The sequence below is a fragment of the Micropterus dolomieu genome, linkage group LG03 (assembly GCF_021292245.1).
Source record: "Micropterus dolomieu isolate WLL.071019.BEF.003 ecotype Adirondacks linkage group LG03, ASM2129224v1, whole genome shotgun sequence".
Lineage (NCBI taxonomy): Eukaryota > Metazoa > Chordata > Actinopteri > Centrarchiformes > Centrarchidae > Micropterus > Micropterus dolomieu.
In genome coordinates this window covers 9,834,390-9,852,785 of record NC_060152.1, presented here as the reverse complement: position 1 = coordinate 9,852,785, position 18,396 = coordinate 9,834,390, and the positions used below count along the sequence as shown (strand labels likewise).

Genomic DNA, 18,396 nt, shown 5'->3' with positions numbered 1-18,396 from the left:
TAGGCTATTTATTCATTTTTAGATTATTATTTATTGCATAGTATCTGCTCACCGCTTATCTGTCAGACACAGTAAGGATGCGGGAAGAAGGCCAGTCAAAGAGAGTCATGGGCATTTGTGCAAACAATAACGCACAACACGCTTATTAAGCAACACTTTTATTTAAATAGACATTGTTTCTTCACTGCCAGAGTTACACCTTTTTGCTCCTCCTGACGAGGGTTGTTGAGCCCATGGTCAAAGTCTGAAAGGAGATAAAGGAAAAGGAAACAGACTGAATGTGTAGCGTGGATATAAATACATTATTTAAACCAGTGGTTCTCGTAGTGGGTTCCGGGGACCCCCATGGGTCCTTGAGGAGGTTCCAGGAGGTCCCCAGCAAAAAGGGGAATAATTTATTTTCATTCATCATTATAATTCCATCCATAAGTAACAAAATGACTAAATGTATGACATTTTGGGTTATGGGTTTCATACACTTTCTGTAATGAAACATCTAAAAGGTAAAATCCAATCAAACGGGGGACTTGCGGACAAACTCTTATCAAATTGGGGTCTAATTTGTGTCAGTTTAGGGGTGAAAAAATGTTGTGTGAAAAAGTTTGAGAACCACTGATTTAAACCTACTTACATTAAGGTGAAACATTCAATAGTGACTACATTTTTATTTTATTTGGTCTTGGAGATATGTGTGTAAGAAAGAGTGAGTTCTGGTAAGATGTGGCTAACTGTACCTCAACCATCTCTCCTCCTTTGATCTCTTGGATGTGGCAGAACTTGCCAGTGTTGCAGACCATTTTGTCACCCTCCAGATTGACAGTGCACTGGAGGTCAGAAGAGGAGACAATACATATCAGAAATACCCCTAAACATGGTTAGGGTTAGGGTTAGGGAATAAAACAATCATCATCATCACTGGCACAATTAATAGCGTTCAAGAGATGCTGTACACTTGCAGGCTCAACACAGTATAAAATAATAGATTTATACTGTATGAAATCAGGTAATATATTTATGCACTGATACGACATAAAACAACTGTGAAGCTGCTATGTCTCTTGCAAATTAAAACGTAAATTAGAATTACAAACTTTGATCTTCTTGCCGTCCATGGTGGTGATATCAGCCTCCTTGCCAATGGTAAAGGAGTTGGTCACAGTCTTTCCAGGGGTCTTGGAGGTGACAACAAAGTCATTGCCATTCTGCTTGATCTCAGTAATTGGTTTGATGTCCTTGGCCATCTTTATGACATCTGCTGGAAGTTCTGGTAAGCATAGCACAAGTTCTTTTTTGTTCATTCCTGCAGTAAGGAATAATGAATCTCTGAACTGCAACTGTTGACTGTGTGGTTATAATATAAAGAAGAAGTCTTTAACCACAACAAAATGGCCACTTTGTCTTCAACTACCGAAGATAATATATTTCTTTATAATCTTTATATGCCGACCCCTGCAGCTCTACCAGAGCCCCTGGTTTGTTTTCTCTCACCCATGGCCCTGAGGAACTCCTCGTAGTTCTCCTGGGAGTAGACCTGCCATGTTCCATTGAAGGCCATGTTTTCTAGAAGATTTGGATTCTCCTTCACCAAGGTGGGCTGGAGGCTGAGACGGCTGTGAAGCTCAACACAACGTCGAGGATGTCACTGTGGTGCTGCACCTTTTTATATAGGAAAGCAAGGGGTCTCCCTGTACCATGTCTAATGAGTAACAAGTCCCTCTGAAGTAATCACTGCTGTTTGAACAACCTGGAGGTCACTTACTCCTGTTTGGCCAAACCTTAACTTCCACCAAAGATGAATTTAGGTGATACATTTTGTCATGTTGTGTGTTCAAGAACTTCACTGATTTTTGTACATCAACAAACAGACATGAACAATCAATAAATTGTGATCTACAGTGTCGCAGAACCCTGACTGAAGATGGAAATTAAAATTAAAATGAGAAAATGCTTTATGTAATAAACTATTAGACATACCTAACATTTGTTTCATTTCAGGACTCATTCATTGAACTTTAGATCTTAAATTAACTTCATGCACATCTGAAACCTTTCAGCAGTGTGCCATTAAACCTGACTAGGACCCAGTAGGGGTTAATGACACTGCGGACTGTTTGCTTTTGAAGTACAAGACTGCTTGCAAAATCAGCACATAGAGAGCTGTAGTCCTCATTTTAATAGGCTATTTTATTAATTATTAAAGTTTACTTAATACGAATATTAAGATGAAATATAGTGCAAGTGCTCATAAAAATAATACACTAGCGAAAATCACTTGAAATTGCTTTATTCACTACACACACACTAAAATGACACATCTAATTAAACATTTACTCTACAGTCCAGTAGCTGAGGGTTTTGCAGGTTTATGTCAAATGCTGGTGTAACTTTTATTGGACAGTTATCGAATATGGGTAAATGATAAAATGTAACAGTTGCACAAGTAGAGAAGAGTAAAAGTCAGCAAACTCGCTCTGTCATGTCAGTTACAAAGCAACATCTAAACTTGCTAATTCATTTGCTTCCATCTAATGTTAGCTAACATCCAGTTGCTTATGGTAGCTAATATTAGCTAATGTTTGCTAATTAACATTCAGCTGCTTAATATTAGCTATCATAAGCTAACGGTCACTTATGGTAGCTAATGTTAGCAACATTCAGTTGCTTAACATTAGCTATCATATAAAAGACCAAGTAAGTCTGCAGCAGAGAAGCAAAAGGATGTGATTTTTATGACAGAGGCCTACACTGTCTAGTATTAAAATTATATGGACAGTTTGCAGACTATAGGGGATTATATATTTTTTTTATTCCACCTCAGTGGACATGCTCAGTAAAGTTCCTTCATGCGCAATAAAGTTCCTTATACATGAATTTACCATCATTCAATCTCACCATCTATCTATCCATCCACTTTCAACCTCTTCTTTCTGTCTATGCAGATATATAATTTAGATTGCAAGTAGAGAGTGAATGTCATCTATCAGTCCATCTATCTTCGGTAAGAAATCTCAATCTGAAGCACAAAAACCCTGCAGTAAATTAATTTCTGACTCAGTTTGCAATCTTAACCCATCTCTACAGCATTTGCTGGAGGCTTCTGTCCATGCTTGTAAACGCTCACGGTCACATCAACTGTTTCAGAGCCATACTGGTTGCGCACAAAGATGCTGTATTTTCCAGAATCTTCCATGTTGACGCCATTGACAGTGATGGTGCTGCATTTGGGCGTGTTGGCGATGGTAAATTGGGTCTGGTTAACAATCTCCCTGTCGTTCCTAAGCCAAAAGATCTCCGGGGCTGGTTCACCGTCGATGAAGCATGTCAGACACAAAGACTGAAGAGAGGATCAGGAGGAGACAAGAGACAGTAAGATTCTTGCAATTGTGTATTAATGTGTCTCTAAATAGTAATGTTTTCCTAAGTATGACGTGCCTTTCCCTCCATGATGGCTACAACATCAGGAAGACCCTTTGTCACTTTGGCCCGATCTGAAACAAAACAAGTAACAGTAACTCCCTGCAGACAATCACTTTACAACCTTTTATTCTTTGTTGTGGGCAGAAATAACACATAACCTGTGACTCACTTTTCTCAGCAATGGCCACTTGCCTGAGGGATAAAAACATAAGGTCAAACATATATGACATTGTACAGTGTCAGGTGACAATAATCTGTCTCTTAGATGTTTTCTGTGAATAGTTTTCAACTAATAATAAATAAATAATAAAAAAGCTCTGACTACTCATTGTTTTCTGTTAGTGCCACAGCAAGCCATGCTAGACGCATCATCATCATGCATGTAGGGCAGCACTTACTTCAACCTCTGGTACTCCAGCATTGCATCAGCAAAGGCTGTTGAAAATAAAAATAACAATAATCATGATTGAGAATGACAAAAAAAGTATACGTATCATACCTCTTTATCAGAAATTGTGTTTTAGATCCTTTAAATAAAATCTGTGTTTTGTAATTCCCACCCACCTTGTCCAGACAGGTCAAGATACCGCTTGTGTGTCTCTTCACCATCGAACATCTCCAAGGTGTATTTGCCTTTATCATTCTCTGTTGGGTTAAAGATTTCAAGCCAGACATTCTGCATACTGCTCCCAGCCTTGGTCCTGGCTTCCAGGTCAATCCTCTTCTCCCTAAATGGAAGGGAGCATAGATAAATTTTTTGCTAATACTACATATGCTTCACACCAGAAGTTTTCAAAGTGGGAGGCGGACCTCCCCAGGGGGGCTCCAAACAGTTTCAGGTAGGCTCAGTGAATGGAAGTGAAATAATAATATCACATTAATAAAATCACATTATTATGAGTTATCAATACATAAAATAACCTAAATGTGTGTGATTCGGTAGAAGAGACAGTTCAGAGATACCGTAATTAAGGGGAAATTTACTGTGTGTTCCACTTTTACTAACAAATGTCTTAAGACAGACCTTTTTATGTATATGGTGTAGTCTGACATTGTGAAATATGAAGTTAACAGTAATATTAGCTATCTCAGCTCAGTTGTTGAGTGTCTGTGTGATCATATGACATTGATTGATTGATGTTCTAGCAGATTTCCATTGTGGTCTTTTTTTGGAAGGCAAATGTGTAGGGAGCATCATGAATAGGCAACTAGTTAGTTATTAGCAGCTTCCAAGTATACATCGTTTCTCTTAAAAAAATAAAATAAAAAACAAAAAACAATACAATATAAAATAATACTAATCCTTACACATTCCTACATATAATACTATTTCTGTCACAACATTACTATACAATATAAAAGGAAGTTCACTAAATTTTACAAAAATTGAATAGGCCTGTACAATGCAAAATTAACACTGAGATTTAAGACTTAAACCTAACTAAAGAGTTGATCATCTCAATGCTCATCGGTAGCCCATTCCACATAATGGCAGCTGAATACAGGAAAGTGTCCTTTCCCATACAACACCTAATGGGAACCAAATCAGTTGTACTCTCTCTTGTGATATAGTTACTGTATTCCCTAATTTTGGTAAAGTAGTTGTACAGGTACTTTGGAGCTTCATTATGAACAGTCCTGTAAGTTATACTTACTCATATATAGTTAATACTTGCTCTTCTACCCTCAGCCATTTAAGGCTAATGAAATGAGCGGGAAGAAGATGTGTCCTAGATGAGAGTTTAAGGACCAATCACACCAATTTATTTTGCATTTGCAACTTCTTTTTAGGATCACAGCTGCACTTATATACTAGGAGAGGCATGCATTATCAAAATGACACTGGATTAGAGCCCCTGCCAAGGTCTCTAACGCTGTTCTATTAAATCTGATTCTTTGGTTGGCTTTAGAGAGCACCATCTGAGCCATGCAGTCTCCTGATAAATGACTGTCTAAGACACAGCCTAAGTAATTGACAGATTCCTTGGCTGTGATCTCAGTGTCTCCCACCAGTATCCTAAAATCTGTGGCCTTCTTTAGCTTTAACTTTGATCCAAAGAGTATGGCCTCTGTTTTACCATGATGGAGTGACAACTTGTTGTCAGACAACCATCAACTGATATGAAATAACTCCAAGCTCAGGACTTTTTAGACCTCAGATTTATCCTTGTGCAATACCAATAATGCAGAATCATCTGCATATAAAAAAGGTCACATGAGCAAGCAGATTTCATGTCATTAATAGAAAAACAGTGGACCTAAAAACACATCCCTGTGGGACCCCACATTCTAGAAACAAAGGTTTGGATAGAATCCCACCCACATCCACCATTTGTTTCTCCAAGATTACCTCTAAAATATGAACCAATCCATTTAATCCCAACGCTTTTAATTTTTTTAATAGAATGGCATGATCTACAGTATCGAATGCCTTTTGGAGGTCTAACATGACTATACCACAGTGCTTTCCCCCATCCATCTCTCTCCTGATGTAATCGGTGAGGTAGAGTAGGCAAGTGTCAGTGGAGTGGGATGTCCTGAAGCCTGATTGAAATGTATAGTATAAATTAAAGGAACTATATGTATCTATCTGCTCATAAATCTTCTCTATTATCTTAGATAGTGCACACAAGATGGGCATAGGCTGATAATTTCCTTGATCTAGCTTACTTCTTTTTTTATAGAAAGGGATAACTCTCGCCTATTTAAATTCACTGGGAAATATTCCCAGCGTAGTGGAAAGGTTTACTATATGCGTTACACAAGGGGTGATAGAATCCGCAGCATCCCTAAGGAATCTGGCAGGAATATTCTCCAAATCAGTTACTTTGGCTGGGTTAAGTTCCTTAAGTTTCTTCAACACTGTTTCTTCAACACTGTTTGCTCAGACACTGTTGCAAAAGAGAAAGCCTGGACCCCTTGTTTTAAATAGAAAGTCTGGACTTGGCTCTCTCCGTAGGATTCTGACAGACCTGGCAACTTATTAACCAAGGTTTTCACAACGGTTCTAAATACATATTTAAACTGTCAGCTACCCTGGCCTTATCTGACGTAACTTTTCCTCCAATATCCAGGCTGAGATTGTATGTTTTGGTCTTGAGCCTGTCACTATACCCTACTGGATTCTGTGACTTCCATAATTTATGAGGATTATTCCTGTTCTCTAATATTGTGTCATTGTAATGAGTTTCTTGTACTATAAAGATTCATCTCTAGTTTTCCTATACTCTGAAAAAAGATAATTTCTTATCCTAATTGCCTTTAAAATATTGTTGTTCGTCCATGGTTCAGGTCTAATCTTAATTGTCACCATCTTTTCTGGAGCAAACTTGTTAAACTCTAAGAACAATGTTTTAAAAATATTCCGTGCTTTATCCACGTTCCTACAATTCAATACCTTAGACCAATCTACTATTCTTACCAAAAACATGCTAAGGACATACTCCTGTTTTTCTCCTTGACCACAGCCCTCGTCTCAAATATAAAGCTGGTCCTTTTCCCAGGCAGTCCACTGAACCAAGTATTTATGCTTGGTTTACATTTACATTTAGCTGATGCTTTTATCCAAAGCGACTTACAATTGCTATACATGTCAGAGGTCGCACGCCTCTGGAGCAACTAGGGGTTAAGTTTCTTGCTCAGGGACACATTGGCGGATGGGTCACAGTGGGGAAATGAACCTGGGTCTCTCACACCAAAGGCATAGTCCTATCAGTTGCACTATCACCACCCCGGTTCAATGCAAAGAATAATGTCTACAAAATGTAGGCGGCAAATAAAGTGCACCTTTTTCTTCCTTATCACTGCAACCTAATTTTTTTGAATCAGAGGACAGTAACCAGTGACTAAGGTTTATAAATTCAGAAAGGGTGGAAAAGAAAACTGGAACCATACAAATCTAATTTCATCAAGGACTAAGAAAATGTATCAGTTACATCTCACATCACACTAGTAATTTTTTTCACTTTCTATCCTTAAATCCCCAGCAGGTGGTGCTAGTAGCCTTACTTAAGAGACCAGTCAACCATGTTTTAGTATACATACAATAGTTATTTTAAACTATGTACCCCCCACACACCACATAGGATTTTTTCCCATTTTTCCCCTTAAATAGCTTTAAGATTTGAAAACACACATCTTTTTCCACAGTGTGTGACAGTAACATATATATATATATAGATATAGATATATATACACACACACACACACACATATATACACACACACACACACACACACACACACACACACACACATATACAGTCAAGCCCGAAATTATTCATACCACTGGCAAATTCTGACTTAAAGTTACTTTTATTCAACCAGCAAGTTTTTTCTTGATTAGAAATGATACCCTTTGCAAAATGGAAAATCCAAAGATCTATACCATTCCAAATAGTCCAAGCTATTCTAAAGCATCCTAATTACGCTGAGTCATTGGGAACAGCTGTCTTAATCAACTCAACAGGTGAAAATCAGAAGCTCTCTGCTGTTGGTTTGTGGACAGTCATGGCTAAGACAAAGGAGCTCACTGAGGACCTGTGGCTGCGCATTGTAAATGTAAATGCTCCGTACTTGTATAGCGCCTTTCTAGTCTTTTCAACCACTCAAAGCGCTTTTACAGTACATCTGCATTCACCAGTCATACACATTCATACACTGAGCCTAAGTGCTCAAACGGAAACTAACATTCACACACATTCATACAGCCGCCAGGGGCAAATCGGGGTTCAGTATCTTGCCCAAGGACACTTCGACACGCAACCAGGGGGAGCCAGGGATTGAACCACCGACCTTCCGATTAACGGCCAACCCGCTCTACCTCCTGAGCCACAGCCGCCCGTGGCCACAAGTCAGGAAAGGGCTATAAGACCATATCTAAATGTTTTGAAGTTCCAGTGGCTACAGTGCAAAGTATTATTAAAAAATACAAGACGTTCCACACTGTGAAAAATCTCAGAGGATGTGGTCGGAAGCCAAAAGTGACCCCTGTGCTGGAAAGAATCCAAGGATCACCACCAAGGCCATCCTGATGAATCTGGGCTCTGCTGGTGGCAACATCTCAAGGCAGACAGTCCAACGGACACTGCACACCACTGGGTTCAACGGACGCAGACCAAGGAGGACACCACTTCTCCAGATAAGGCACACAAAAGCCCACTTGGCCTTTGCAAATGCTCATCTGGACAAAGAAGAAGACTTCTGGTCTTCTGTTTTATGGTCAGATCAAACAAAAATTTAATTGTTTGGCCACAATGATGTAGCCTTCATTTGGCGTAAAAAAGGAGAAGCCTTCAACCTTAAGAACACCATCCCCATGTCAAACATGGTGGTGGGAACCTAATGTTTTGGGGTTGTTTTTCAGCCAGTGGACAAGGGAACCTAATCACAGTAAACGGCACCATGAAAAAGGAGCAATCATCAAAATTTTCAACAACATCATCAGGCAGTCTGCAGAGGAACTTGGCCTTGGGGACCAGTGAACATTTAAGCACGACAACGACCCAAAACACACAATAAACGCGGTGAAGAAACGGTTACCAGACAAAAACATTAACGTATAGCAGTGGCCCAGCCAGAGTCCTGACTTAAATCCCATTGAGCATCTGTGGAGGGAGCTAAAGATCAGGGTGATGGCAAGGAGACCCTCTAACCTGAAAGAATTGGAGCTCATCGCTAAAGATGAATGGGCAAAAATACCAGTGGAGACATGCAGAAAGCTGGTCAGCAATTATAGCAAGCGTTTGATTGCTGTAATTTCGATTGATTATTGAGACGGGTATTAATAATTTTGGACATGCCACTTTTTGTTCAAATGTAAATAAAAGATGAGTAATTCTTTCCACAATGATGCCTCTTGTACATCGTCTTATCTTCTGGGAGACGCCTGTGTCATTTCTAATCAAGAAACAACTTGCTGGTTGAATAACAGTAACTTTAAGTCAGAATTTGCCAGGGGTATGAATAATTTTGTGTGTGTATGTATGTATGTGTATTTATATGTGTGTGTGTGTGTGTGTGTGTGTATATATATTCTGTATCAGCTTGTTTCCATGTTTTTATTTATTTCATGTCTTGATCATCGTTATCCTAAATTTATAGATATATTTGGTATCTTAATCAGGATAAACCATGTGTTTCAGTGTCCAGATGTGCCCCCAGCTTCCACATGAGAAGATCTGTATGCAGACATCAAGCTCCAGATCTACTATCGCATTTAGATGTTGAACTTTTTAAGTCGTTAGCAGTTGAACTTTAATAAGTATTTTAGAGGCTGAACTTTAGTAAAGCAGCCCCAGACTATGCCACTATGAGGAGAAATGTCACGGTACATTAATATACCTCTTACCGCCATTGGGACTTGTGTGTGTGCATGTGCAGCAGTCAAGCCAGCATGTGTGGCTTCTTTTTATGGTCAATGATGTTTACATGTACACTAGCTGCAACTGTGGCTGTGTTAGTTACCCACAGTACCTTACCAGCCAAAGAGAGAGCTGCCATGCTGGTGACAGTCAGAGCTCTACAGTATTGTGGGCATCTTCCTGTGTTGAGCTTGGCATTTGACATACAGTGTTGCATTTCAGTGGCTTGCAGTAAACAATGTGACCACACCACTACATGATACAGAAACCAAAATAAACTTAAAGCTACATTTCATTTGCTTTCCTGCACAGGAGTCTCTGCAGGAGTCTGCTTAAATTCGGTTAGTTCAGAGAGGTGCTCTCCATGCAGACTCACTTGAAGTACCAGCTGGTCTTCAGGTAGCTTATATAGTGTTTAAGTGAGCAGTAGATCTTTAAACCTTCAGCAGTGCTCTGAATCCTCAGTGGGCTGGCAGACAATGCTGCAGAGGAAAAGGGAGACAGAGACAGGGCAAGGCTCCTGATTATTTGCATACATTTCAGTTTCCTTGGCAATTTAAAACATGTTTCTTATCTTACATATTAAAATTCTGAAACAACACACTCCACAATTAATTAACATGCCTTTTATTTGTATTATCCTCATCCCAACACAGCACATCTGGTGTAAAAAAAACACTAGTCTTTGCCTCATATAAACGTTGTTCTCTAAAGAAGAGCATCCAGCTGTGAATAACTCACCACATTGTTTACTCAGCTGCTGGAGAAGCTTGTCATACTCTGTAAATAAAAAGAACAATTAAGCGTTCAGACAGTGTTTTATATTGCTTTTGGAACTCAATAAATACCAAACGCAAGATTAGAGGTTGGTAGCTGAATGCTGAGGACACATAATAAGATAAGACACATATTGCCTAATTTCCATTATGCATGGAAATCTGCGGCAATTGAAATGTACACAAATGGAGGATTATTGTTTGTGGATACTTATTCACTGGTGTCAAAGTCACATCTCACCATCATCCATTAACTCCAAGGTGCTGACATCCTCTCCCCTCCCATCTGACACCACAGCTTTGTATGAGCCTGCTTCTTTCTTTGTAACCTGAGGGAAAACCATCCTCCATATTGAAATTAAACATATTCATAATGTATCAAATGTAATAATATTCCAAGTTAACCTTAAATACACTCCAAGGTGAACCTGGGAGCATGTCACAATAATATAGACTTAAAGAAATCCTCTAATATCCACATGTCTGTCAATATGGTTTGTTTTGTTTTCTTTCACTACAACAGCTACCATTTATAAATGATGATTCACATTTGCCTGAGCTCTTAACTCCCTCCCACCTCTGGTAATCTAAAAATAGAGTAGAGTCATTTTGGATACCTGAGGGATGGTGAGTGTGCTGACCCCTGATGACTGGTCATACACAACTTGGGTCATCACGCCGTCTTTAAACCACTTGAGAGATGTGTCCTTGTTTGTATTTGTCACCTGTGTATGGAGAGATATACCATACCTGAAACAAAAGCGTAAAAGCTCTCCACTAAAACTGACTGGTTTAAAATGAATGAATCACATTTATGTAATCACTGCAAAACAGTGTACTGATTAAAACAATAAGAATTGCTGTAATCACTGGTTTAAAATGTGATGTGCTACCAAAATAATTTAAAAGAAAAGTTCAACATTTTGCACTTATTTGTTTCTTGCTGAGAGTTAGATGAGAAGACTCTCATGTCTGTCCACTCAATATGAAGCTGGAGCCACAAGCAAGTTATAGATCAAAGACTGGAAACAGGGGTAAAACAGCTAGCCTGGCTCTGACCAAAGGTAACTAAATCTGCCTAGCAGCCCCTCTATTGCTCACTAATTGACATGTTATATAAAAGAGAAAAACAACACAAAGACTTCAGAAAGTCACCCAGAACGGCAAACTATTCCTATAATAAATAATAAATGTAGAAATTTGTCTATTTTCCGAATGATGTGTGAACTTAGCATCACAAGAAAAGATTTCATGGGAATAATGAAAGATGAAACATTTTTGGGCTCTTAATGTGATGTTAAGTTAGTACTGTTATTGCCATTAGCAATTTTTTTCTTTAAAATAAAAGTACCTTGCACTTTATAATCAGTTCACAATCTTCATTTACACTCCACGACAAGAATTCCTGGAAATAGGGTCCTTGGAAAACAGAACAAATGATTATCCATCTGTACTGAACCATAGAAAGAGTGACCATTTATTCAGAAACACTAATGAATCATAGTATGTACATTCATGGCAATTATTTTATACGGCTGTGTGAGTACTGACAGTGACAGCTGCTTGTAATAAGAGTGGTGGGACTATTCAAAACACAAGAAGTAAACACGTGTTCCACCTGGGTTAATATCTCTTTTGCATCATATTATTCTGCAAATAATTGACAAAATTGGTTATGTGGAGCTGGAGTCTCACATGGACTTTGAATAGAGGACACGGAGTGAGATAGTCTATTTGCACAAGCGGGCACTGGGACCTTTGCCTCTGCACACAGAAGAGTTGTATAGCTTCTCCTTATCACATCTGAGAGCTCAGGTAATGAAAACATGGGAGTTCAGTAGCACAGGAAGATTCCTTTCTTTCTTTCTGAGACTCTTCAGTTTCAAGGGGTTCGGACAAGACGAAGGAGCTGTGTCATTACAAACAAAAATCATCAAAAAGCTATTGCAACCATTGGATGTAATATTCACCTTGGAATGAGATGAAAGAAAATCACTTTTCTAAGCAATGCGGTATCACTTGCTCACAGACACAACACAGCTATTCTTTCAGCCAAATGCTCACAGAGTATTTGCTACAAGAGACTTTCTAGACTTTGATTTGAGTACTGTTGAGCCATGCTGAGCCTATGCTGCAAAGGCTCTCATTGCATTTGCTACACAGTATGTTACTGGTGTTAGAAGACTTCTCACCAGACTTTCTCTCATGGTCACGACGATTTGCATCAGCCAAGGCCAGTGTCTGACGAAACTCTGCCAGAGACACAAACAATATCAGAAGTAATAATAATAATAATAATAATAATAATATCACTTTTCAAAAACAAGTTACAAAGTGCTTTAACAAGTGTAAAGACAATAATACCCAAAAGACAATAATACAAAAACAATACAAGATAAAAGCAAGAAAACACTGAAAAGACTAAAATACACGTTTAAGATAAATATAAAAAAGTGATGATATAACCATTCCTAAAGGTTCTTATGTTCCTTATATATATGGGGGGTGACAATGCCGCAGTGGATAACACGTCTTTAGTGTGAGAGACCTGGGTTCAATTCCCACTGTGACCCATCCACCATTGTGTCCCTGAGCAAGACACTTCACCCATCGTTGCTACAGTGGTGTGCGAACTCTGACATGTATAGCAATTGTAAGTCACTTTGGATAAAAGTTTTGGCTAAATATGTAAATGTAAATATCCAAAATAATCTTAACTTCATTTTAAACTGCTGGGCCAATCTTAGGAGGGATGCATATGTTGTTGAGGAAAGTGCACTTTTGGGGGGGAAAGTAGCCAAACTAAATAATACAAATAATAATAAACAAAAATAAAAACAGATAGAAAAGTAATCTCCTGAATGGAGCACAAGTTGGTGTATACCAACAGAACCCAAAAATGTTGAATTTAAACACCAAGACAAGAAAAGAGATAATTATAGGATAATTTATTCATCCTGAAGGACAATTAAAACATTTTCTTTCCTCAAAGCAGGTCCTCTAATTTTTGAGACAATTAAGAGAATCAGATATCTGCCATCCAGAAATAACTGGACCATGAATGCAGACTTGCACTGCTCTTAAATTTTCTCCATAACCGATTTCCCATTGTTAAAATTTGAGAATAATGTGGTCCTGCAGAGTCCTGGTGGTCGAGCGATTAAGATGCATAACATGTATGCAACATCACTGGTTAGACTGTGGCCAGAAATTCTGGCCTAAAAAATGATCAGCTGATAAAAAAAAAGGAGCAGAGCAGTTGAAACAATGACTTTAACCTGGATTTTATGTACCTACACACACACAAAAGTTATTGCATTTATCTTCTAGAAGAGGACGCTGATCAACACGGTTTACAGTAATCAAGGTCTTCTTGTGACGGAAATCTGGGGAGAAATGTTTGAATTGCAAATGGTATTTAAAAAAATATTTTCTTTTTCTTGTAGACATTTCTTTTTCCCCATTCATTTAATATTTGCAATAAACACAAAAATAATGAGTCCTAAAGAAGTCTCTCCCAGGGCCATAGCTATGATTTCAAAAGTACCAAGGTCACCATCCCCATGAAACATTGGGAAGAGACACTGAAAAAAAGATGTGATTTTTCATACTTTTCCCATCATATTTTTTGTACATTTTATTTCTCAATAATGAGACCAAAATGTTCAAAGCCTTCTCCAATATGCCAGGAATAAAAAGGTGATGGGGAAATTTTAAATGACCTATTTACTGTCCTAAAGCAATCACATTTAAATAGACTGACCCTAAAATATACTGGAGTTAGTTTTTAATTGCAGGATGGTTGCTAAAGTTGCTAAACCCCTCAAATTACCAGAAAACTATACAAAGGAAATAACCTCAATGTCCTCAATGGCATCTAGAGCCCTAGTCTCACCCAAATACCCTGTTTCAAACGGAAATATGTCACTTTAAGGAAGTAAAGATGGCATTTCATCACTGTGTCATTGTAAATTGATGTAGTGTGACATTTACAATGACGCCTTATCTGTTCTATTGTTCCTCCACATTTATGCATGTATTTCATTATGGTATGTACCAAAAACCAATATGACAACTTAGTGGGCAAATGAGGGAATGACTTACTTTTATCCACAAAGACCAGAGTAAACTGGTTTTTGGCGCGACCGTCCCGCATCTGAGCTGTGTACGAGCCCTCGTCCTCCTGAGAGAGCTGATCAAAGAGTATCTCCACCAGACCTTTGGCCTTGTTGAAGTTGATCTTACGGTGCTGCAGCAGAGCAAATAAGCACGGCCACACATACAGCACACATCAGCTCACATGCAGACAGATGATCCCAGATGGCAGGTAGACAAGCGACTTGAAATCAACCATGTAGGTGGTTAGTCATACAGAGAGAATATAGTGTGACTCAATGCACGAACAGGGTCTGAAATGACAAATGCACACTGTAGATGAAATATTCCATTTTTCTAATATGTGCACACACACAGAAACAAACAAACAGACACACATAGGAAGCAGCATTTGAGCTCATTTTCACGGCTTTTATGTTCATCAAGATAAGTGTATGCCTTGCATGTTGATAGGCCTCGGTAGTGGATGTGATTTGTGATGTATGGCAAGCCTGAGGGCCCTAATCAGCAAAATGGCTTTTGAATTTGCAAAGCTCAGCTGTGATCATTTAGAAATAACGTGTAATCAGTTCTGTTCAGATGGAGCTTTGATATTAGGAAATAATGGAATAATAATGGAAGCTACTCAATATAAAGCAGTGGCCCACCTTACACAAACACGGGCAAACACAGACGCAGAAAATGTATCTGACAGAGTTGCAAAACCACAATAAATATACTGTGTTGTATTTGTTTTTCCCTCTGTGGACACATCAGTGCATGGTTCAGTAACCTTGACGGCAGCGCTGATTATTTTTAGCTTGGTGTCATAACATATATCAATACTGAAGAGGTTTGTTCACATTCAGTTTGTGTTCCTTGATGATTATACTGTTGCTTTATTTTAGGTCTTTAAAATGGCAGGTGTTCACTCTTGCTGTAGTATTACATTATTTTGTTAATAATAAGGTAAAAATGTTCATAAAATTGCAAATGGCTGTAGCTTTCACAGAGGTCATGAGATACGTGAACCACATACCACACATAAGTGAAAGTATACACATTTCAGCATGACTTGTGCAAAGGATGTCATAGGAAATACACTGAAAGAGGGGACACGTGTTTATTATTATGTCTTAATATATTTTACATCTCATGCTTCACATGACTTGACTTACTTATATTTGATTATTTTTAAAGACAGTTGTCCAAATTATCTATTTATTTCACCTTTGCCTTTCATCTAACAGATGTGGGCTCCTTCTCCACATTAAGCTCAGTTTGTCCTTCTGTCTCCTGGACTTTGTGAAATCACCTCAGTTCCCAGACCTTTCTGCTGCCATGCACACCTGTTCTTCATCTTTGTTGGCAGCCTCAATTTCCTACCTTTCAGGGTGATTTCTAAAACACTAACAGCTGTTTTCGATTCATAGTGACTTGTCATGAACACACATGCATGCAGCTACACACTAATGTTACATAAACCTTGTTCCTTGTAGAGTTGACTTCTGTAAGTTTCCTACTTTTTTAGCATGAACAGTTTAGATATAAATGTATTTGATAAAATATAAACTCTATAGCAATGGTTACAAACCTAGAGGACATGACCTAAGTTACATAGGGTCCCACTGACTCCGGCTACGGCACGTTATGGCTGCGTCCATAGCCCGGCGTCAAAGTCCACTGGAAGCGTCTCAGAAGCGTTTCAGCAGCGGAGCGTGCAGCCTGCCCCACGTTATTGACTTGTTATTATTAATTTGTCCCATGATTCTACCACCTTATTCACAGCTCTATGTGACCCCGTTTCGTTCCGTCAACTTCAGGCTGCATTTCCCACAAGGAGCATTTCAGAATCAGAGCATTTTACCCGCCTGATTTTGATGACATGTTTAGATTTTGTTGATTTAGTAATCAGTGTTCGCATTTTGTGCTTCTACTATGATTAGTTAGGCTACGTAGTTAAATTATTTCTTTTTGTGTCTGTTTTAACCGTGTTTATTGTTGTTTTACTATCGGGAGTCTCCACAGGGTGTTTTATTTTGAAAACTGACCGGATTCTCTATGCCGTTCTGTGTCTGACTTCCTGTCTGGTTCGATCTCCTCTGTGTTGCTTGACGCTGTTAGCGGCAAAAATAAACCTGCTAACATTTCTCTGCCGAGCGGAGCGCCGTAGCCCGAGTCAGTGGATTTCAGGGGTAAAAATCCAGTAGTGCATAGTCTCACTTTCACCGCCCTCTAAAGTCCTTCGAATAGGACAAACTCGTAATCCATGACCATGTTGAGGCTATAACTTGTGTTGTGGGGTCACAAGAAGACAATGTTTTATTTCAAGGGGCCGCATAAGACAAAAAGGTTGGGATCCTCTGCTCTTTCATTTCTGTGGCAAACTGAATTTTTCATGCACTAATTTGGCTGATCAGGACTGACCCAACAATTCTTTCTGATGCAGGCAATGTAATTTGCTGTACTCTAATCTAGTATGCCGGATTCATTGCTGGACTCTAGGCAATGTTTCTGCTCGACAGGTGAGTAACTTCAGCTTTGCTGGCTAGCTTTGTTAGCTTTACCGCAGCAGATGCGACAGACCGAGCTAAGAGTAGTTACATTAGATACTTGCTGTGTGTTTGTCTGCTCTGACTTTATATAATAGTATTTGTTGGTAAAACATTTACGAAGGTTTTTTATGGCCACGAAGACCTAAAAATACAAGTTTTGCTAAGACAGTGGGATTTATTATTTGGGTTGAATCATAATAAAAAATGCTATACTAGTTAGCCTTATATTACTGGAGACATTCATTTACTTGTTCGCTTTACGTCTGATACAAACGTGTTGTCCTCTTGTCACTCCCTGTATTTTTGTAAAAATTATTTGAAATAACTCGCTAGTTTTTTTTAACTTCATTTTGTTTTGGATGCTGTGGTTGTGTGCTTGCATGTTGTTCGTTTGATGGTGTTCGTTTACAGTTCGTTACTGATGAAGTTACAAGTCCTACCGATAGGATAAAGTAGACTTTGGTTTGGAAAGTATTTTGCTTCAATATATATTTAAATATTGACAGGCCTATGGTCACACTTTCTACAGTACTGCGGAAAACATTCCAACTTATTGAAGTTAACTTGCCCTCAGCCAGCAGACGCTGTGAATTCGGCAGAGATACTAATGGTCACTTTGACGTCCATGAATTTGGGGGGCAGAGCTTCTGAGAGAGCACTGAAAGGAGGGGTGTATTTGTTTGGCAGTTAAATATCAACAATCTCTCTGCAGAGTCACTTACAATCCCTTTAAGAGGGTCGGGCAGGTGCTCATAGTACTAGAGTAACGAGTAACCTCTGCAAAACAATAATGCTTTTCCAGAATGTAGAAACAAGACGCATGCCCTGATACTTTTATACAACACACCTTTCAGTATGAAGTTAATTTTTTTTAGCAACGGTGTGAATCAAATCCCCTAACTCAACCAGAGTGTGTGACATGTTGGTACTTTCTGAACTGCAGTATCACAGGATAACAAGTGCAGTGGTTCTTACCGGAGTGCTGGAAATTTCTCTGTCATTGAAGATGAGACGAAGCTCAGCAGCGTTACTCAGACTCTCTGTCTGAAGCCAAAGACGTACGTCACCTTTCTCAGAAACCTCCACCTGCCAGCCCGACTTCAGAGCTATTACTGCCAAAAAACAAACAGTGCTTTTTAGGATCTGCTGAATTAGATTAGACGATCATTTAATCAATGTGGACTACTTAAT

General features: G+C 38.8%; 2 protein-coding genes across 2 annotated transcripts in view; both read right to left on the bottom strand.

The window, feature by feature from the left end:
• Window positions 1-142: 142 nt before the first annotated feature.
• Window positions 143-1,638, bottom strand: fabp10a (fatty acid binding protein 10a, liver basic). Its single transcript, XM_046045953.1, has 4 exons — window positions 1,489-1,638; window positions 1,092-1,264; window positions 735-824; window positions 143-244 (listed from the first exon to the last, which is right to left on the bottom strand). The coding sequence occupies exons 1-4, from the start codon at window positions 1,553-1,555 to the stop codon at window positions 194-196; spliced, it is 381 nt and encodes a 126-aa protein (XP_045901909.1). The 5' UTR covers window positions 1,556-1,638; the 3' UTR covers window positions 143-193.
• A 630-nt stretch (window positions 1,639-2,268) lies between these two features.
• Window positions 2,269-18,396, bottom strand: part of myom3 (myomesin 3) — a 41,505-nt gene continuing 25,377 nt past the window's right edge. The window contains exons 18-30 of the mRNA XM_046044503.1: window positions 18,181-18,317; window positions 14,660-14,804; window positions 12,748-12,807; window positions 11,907-11,974; window positions 11,173-11,280; window positions 10,797-10,884; window positions 10,521-10,559; window positions 10,156-10,261; window positions 3,982-4,145; window positions 3,816-3,852; window positions 3,587-3,609; window positions 3,433-3,488; window positions 2,269-3,334 (exon numbers count right to left, since the gene is read on the bottom strand). Coding sequence (XP_045900459.1) covers window positions 3,065-3,334; window positions 3,433-3,488; window positions 3,587-3,609; window positions 3,816-3,852; window positions 3,982-4,145; window positions 10,156-10,261; window positions 10,521-10,559; window positions 10,797-10,884; window positions 11,173-11,280; window positions 11,907-11,974; window positions 12,748-12,807; window positions 14,660-14,804; window positions 18,181-18,317 — 1,301 coding nt within the window. The 3' untranslated portion in view covers window positions 2,269-3,064. The remainder of the gene's footprint in view (window positions 3,335-3,432; window positions 3,489-3,586; window positions 3,610-3,815; window positions 3,853-3,981; window positions 4,146-10,155; window positions 10,262-10,520; window positions 10,560-10,796; window positions 10,885-11,172; window positions 11,281-11,906; window positions 11,975-12,747; window positions 12,808-14,659; window positions 14,805-18,180; window positions 18,318-18,396) is intronic.

Coding starts and splice junctions, on each gene's coding strand:
- fabp10a (XM_046045953.1), bottom strand. CDS start 1,555: ATGGCCTTCAATGGAACATGGCAGGTCTACTCCCAGGAGAACTACGAG. Junction 825..1,091: donor TGGACGGCAAGAAGATCAAA/GTTTGTAATTCT, acceptor TCTGACCTCCAG/TGCACTGTCAATCTGGAGGG. Junction 245..734: donor AAGGAGGAGAGATGGTTGAG/GTACAGTTAGCC, acceptor ATCTCCTTTCAG/ACTTTGACCATGGGCTCAAC.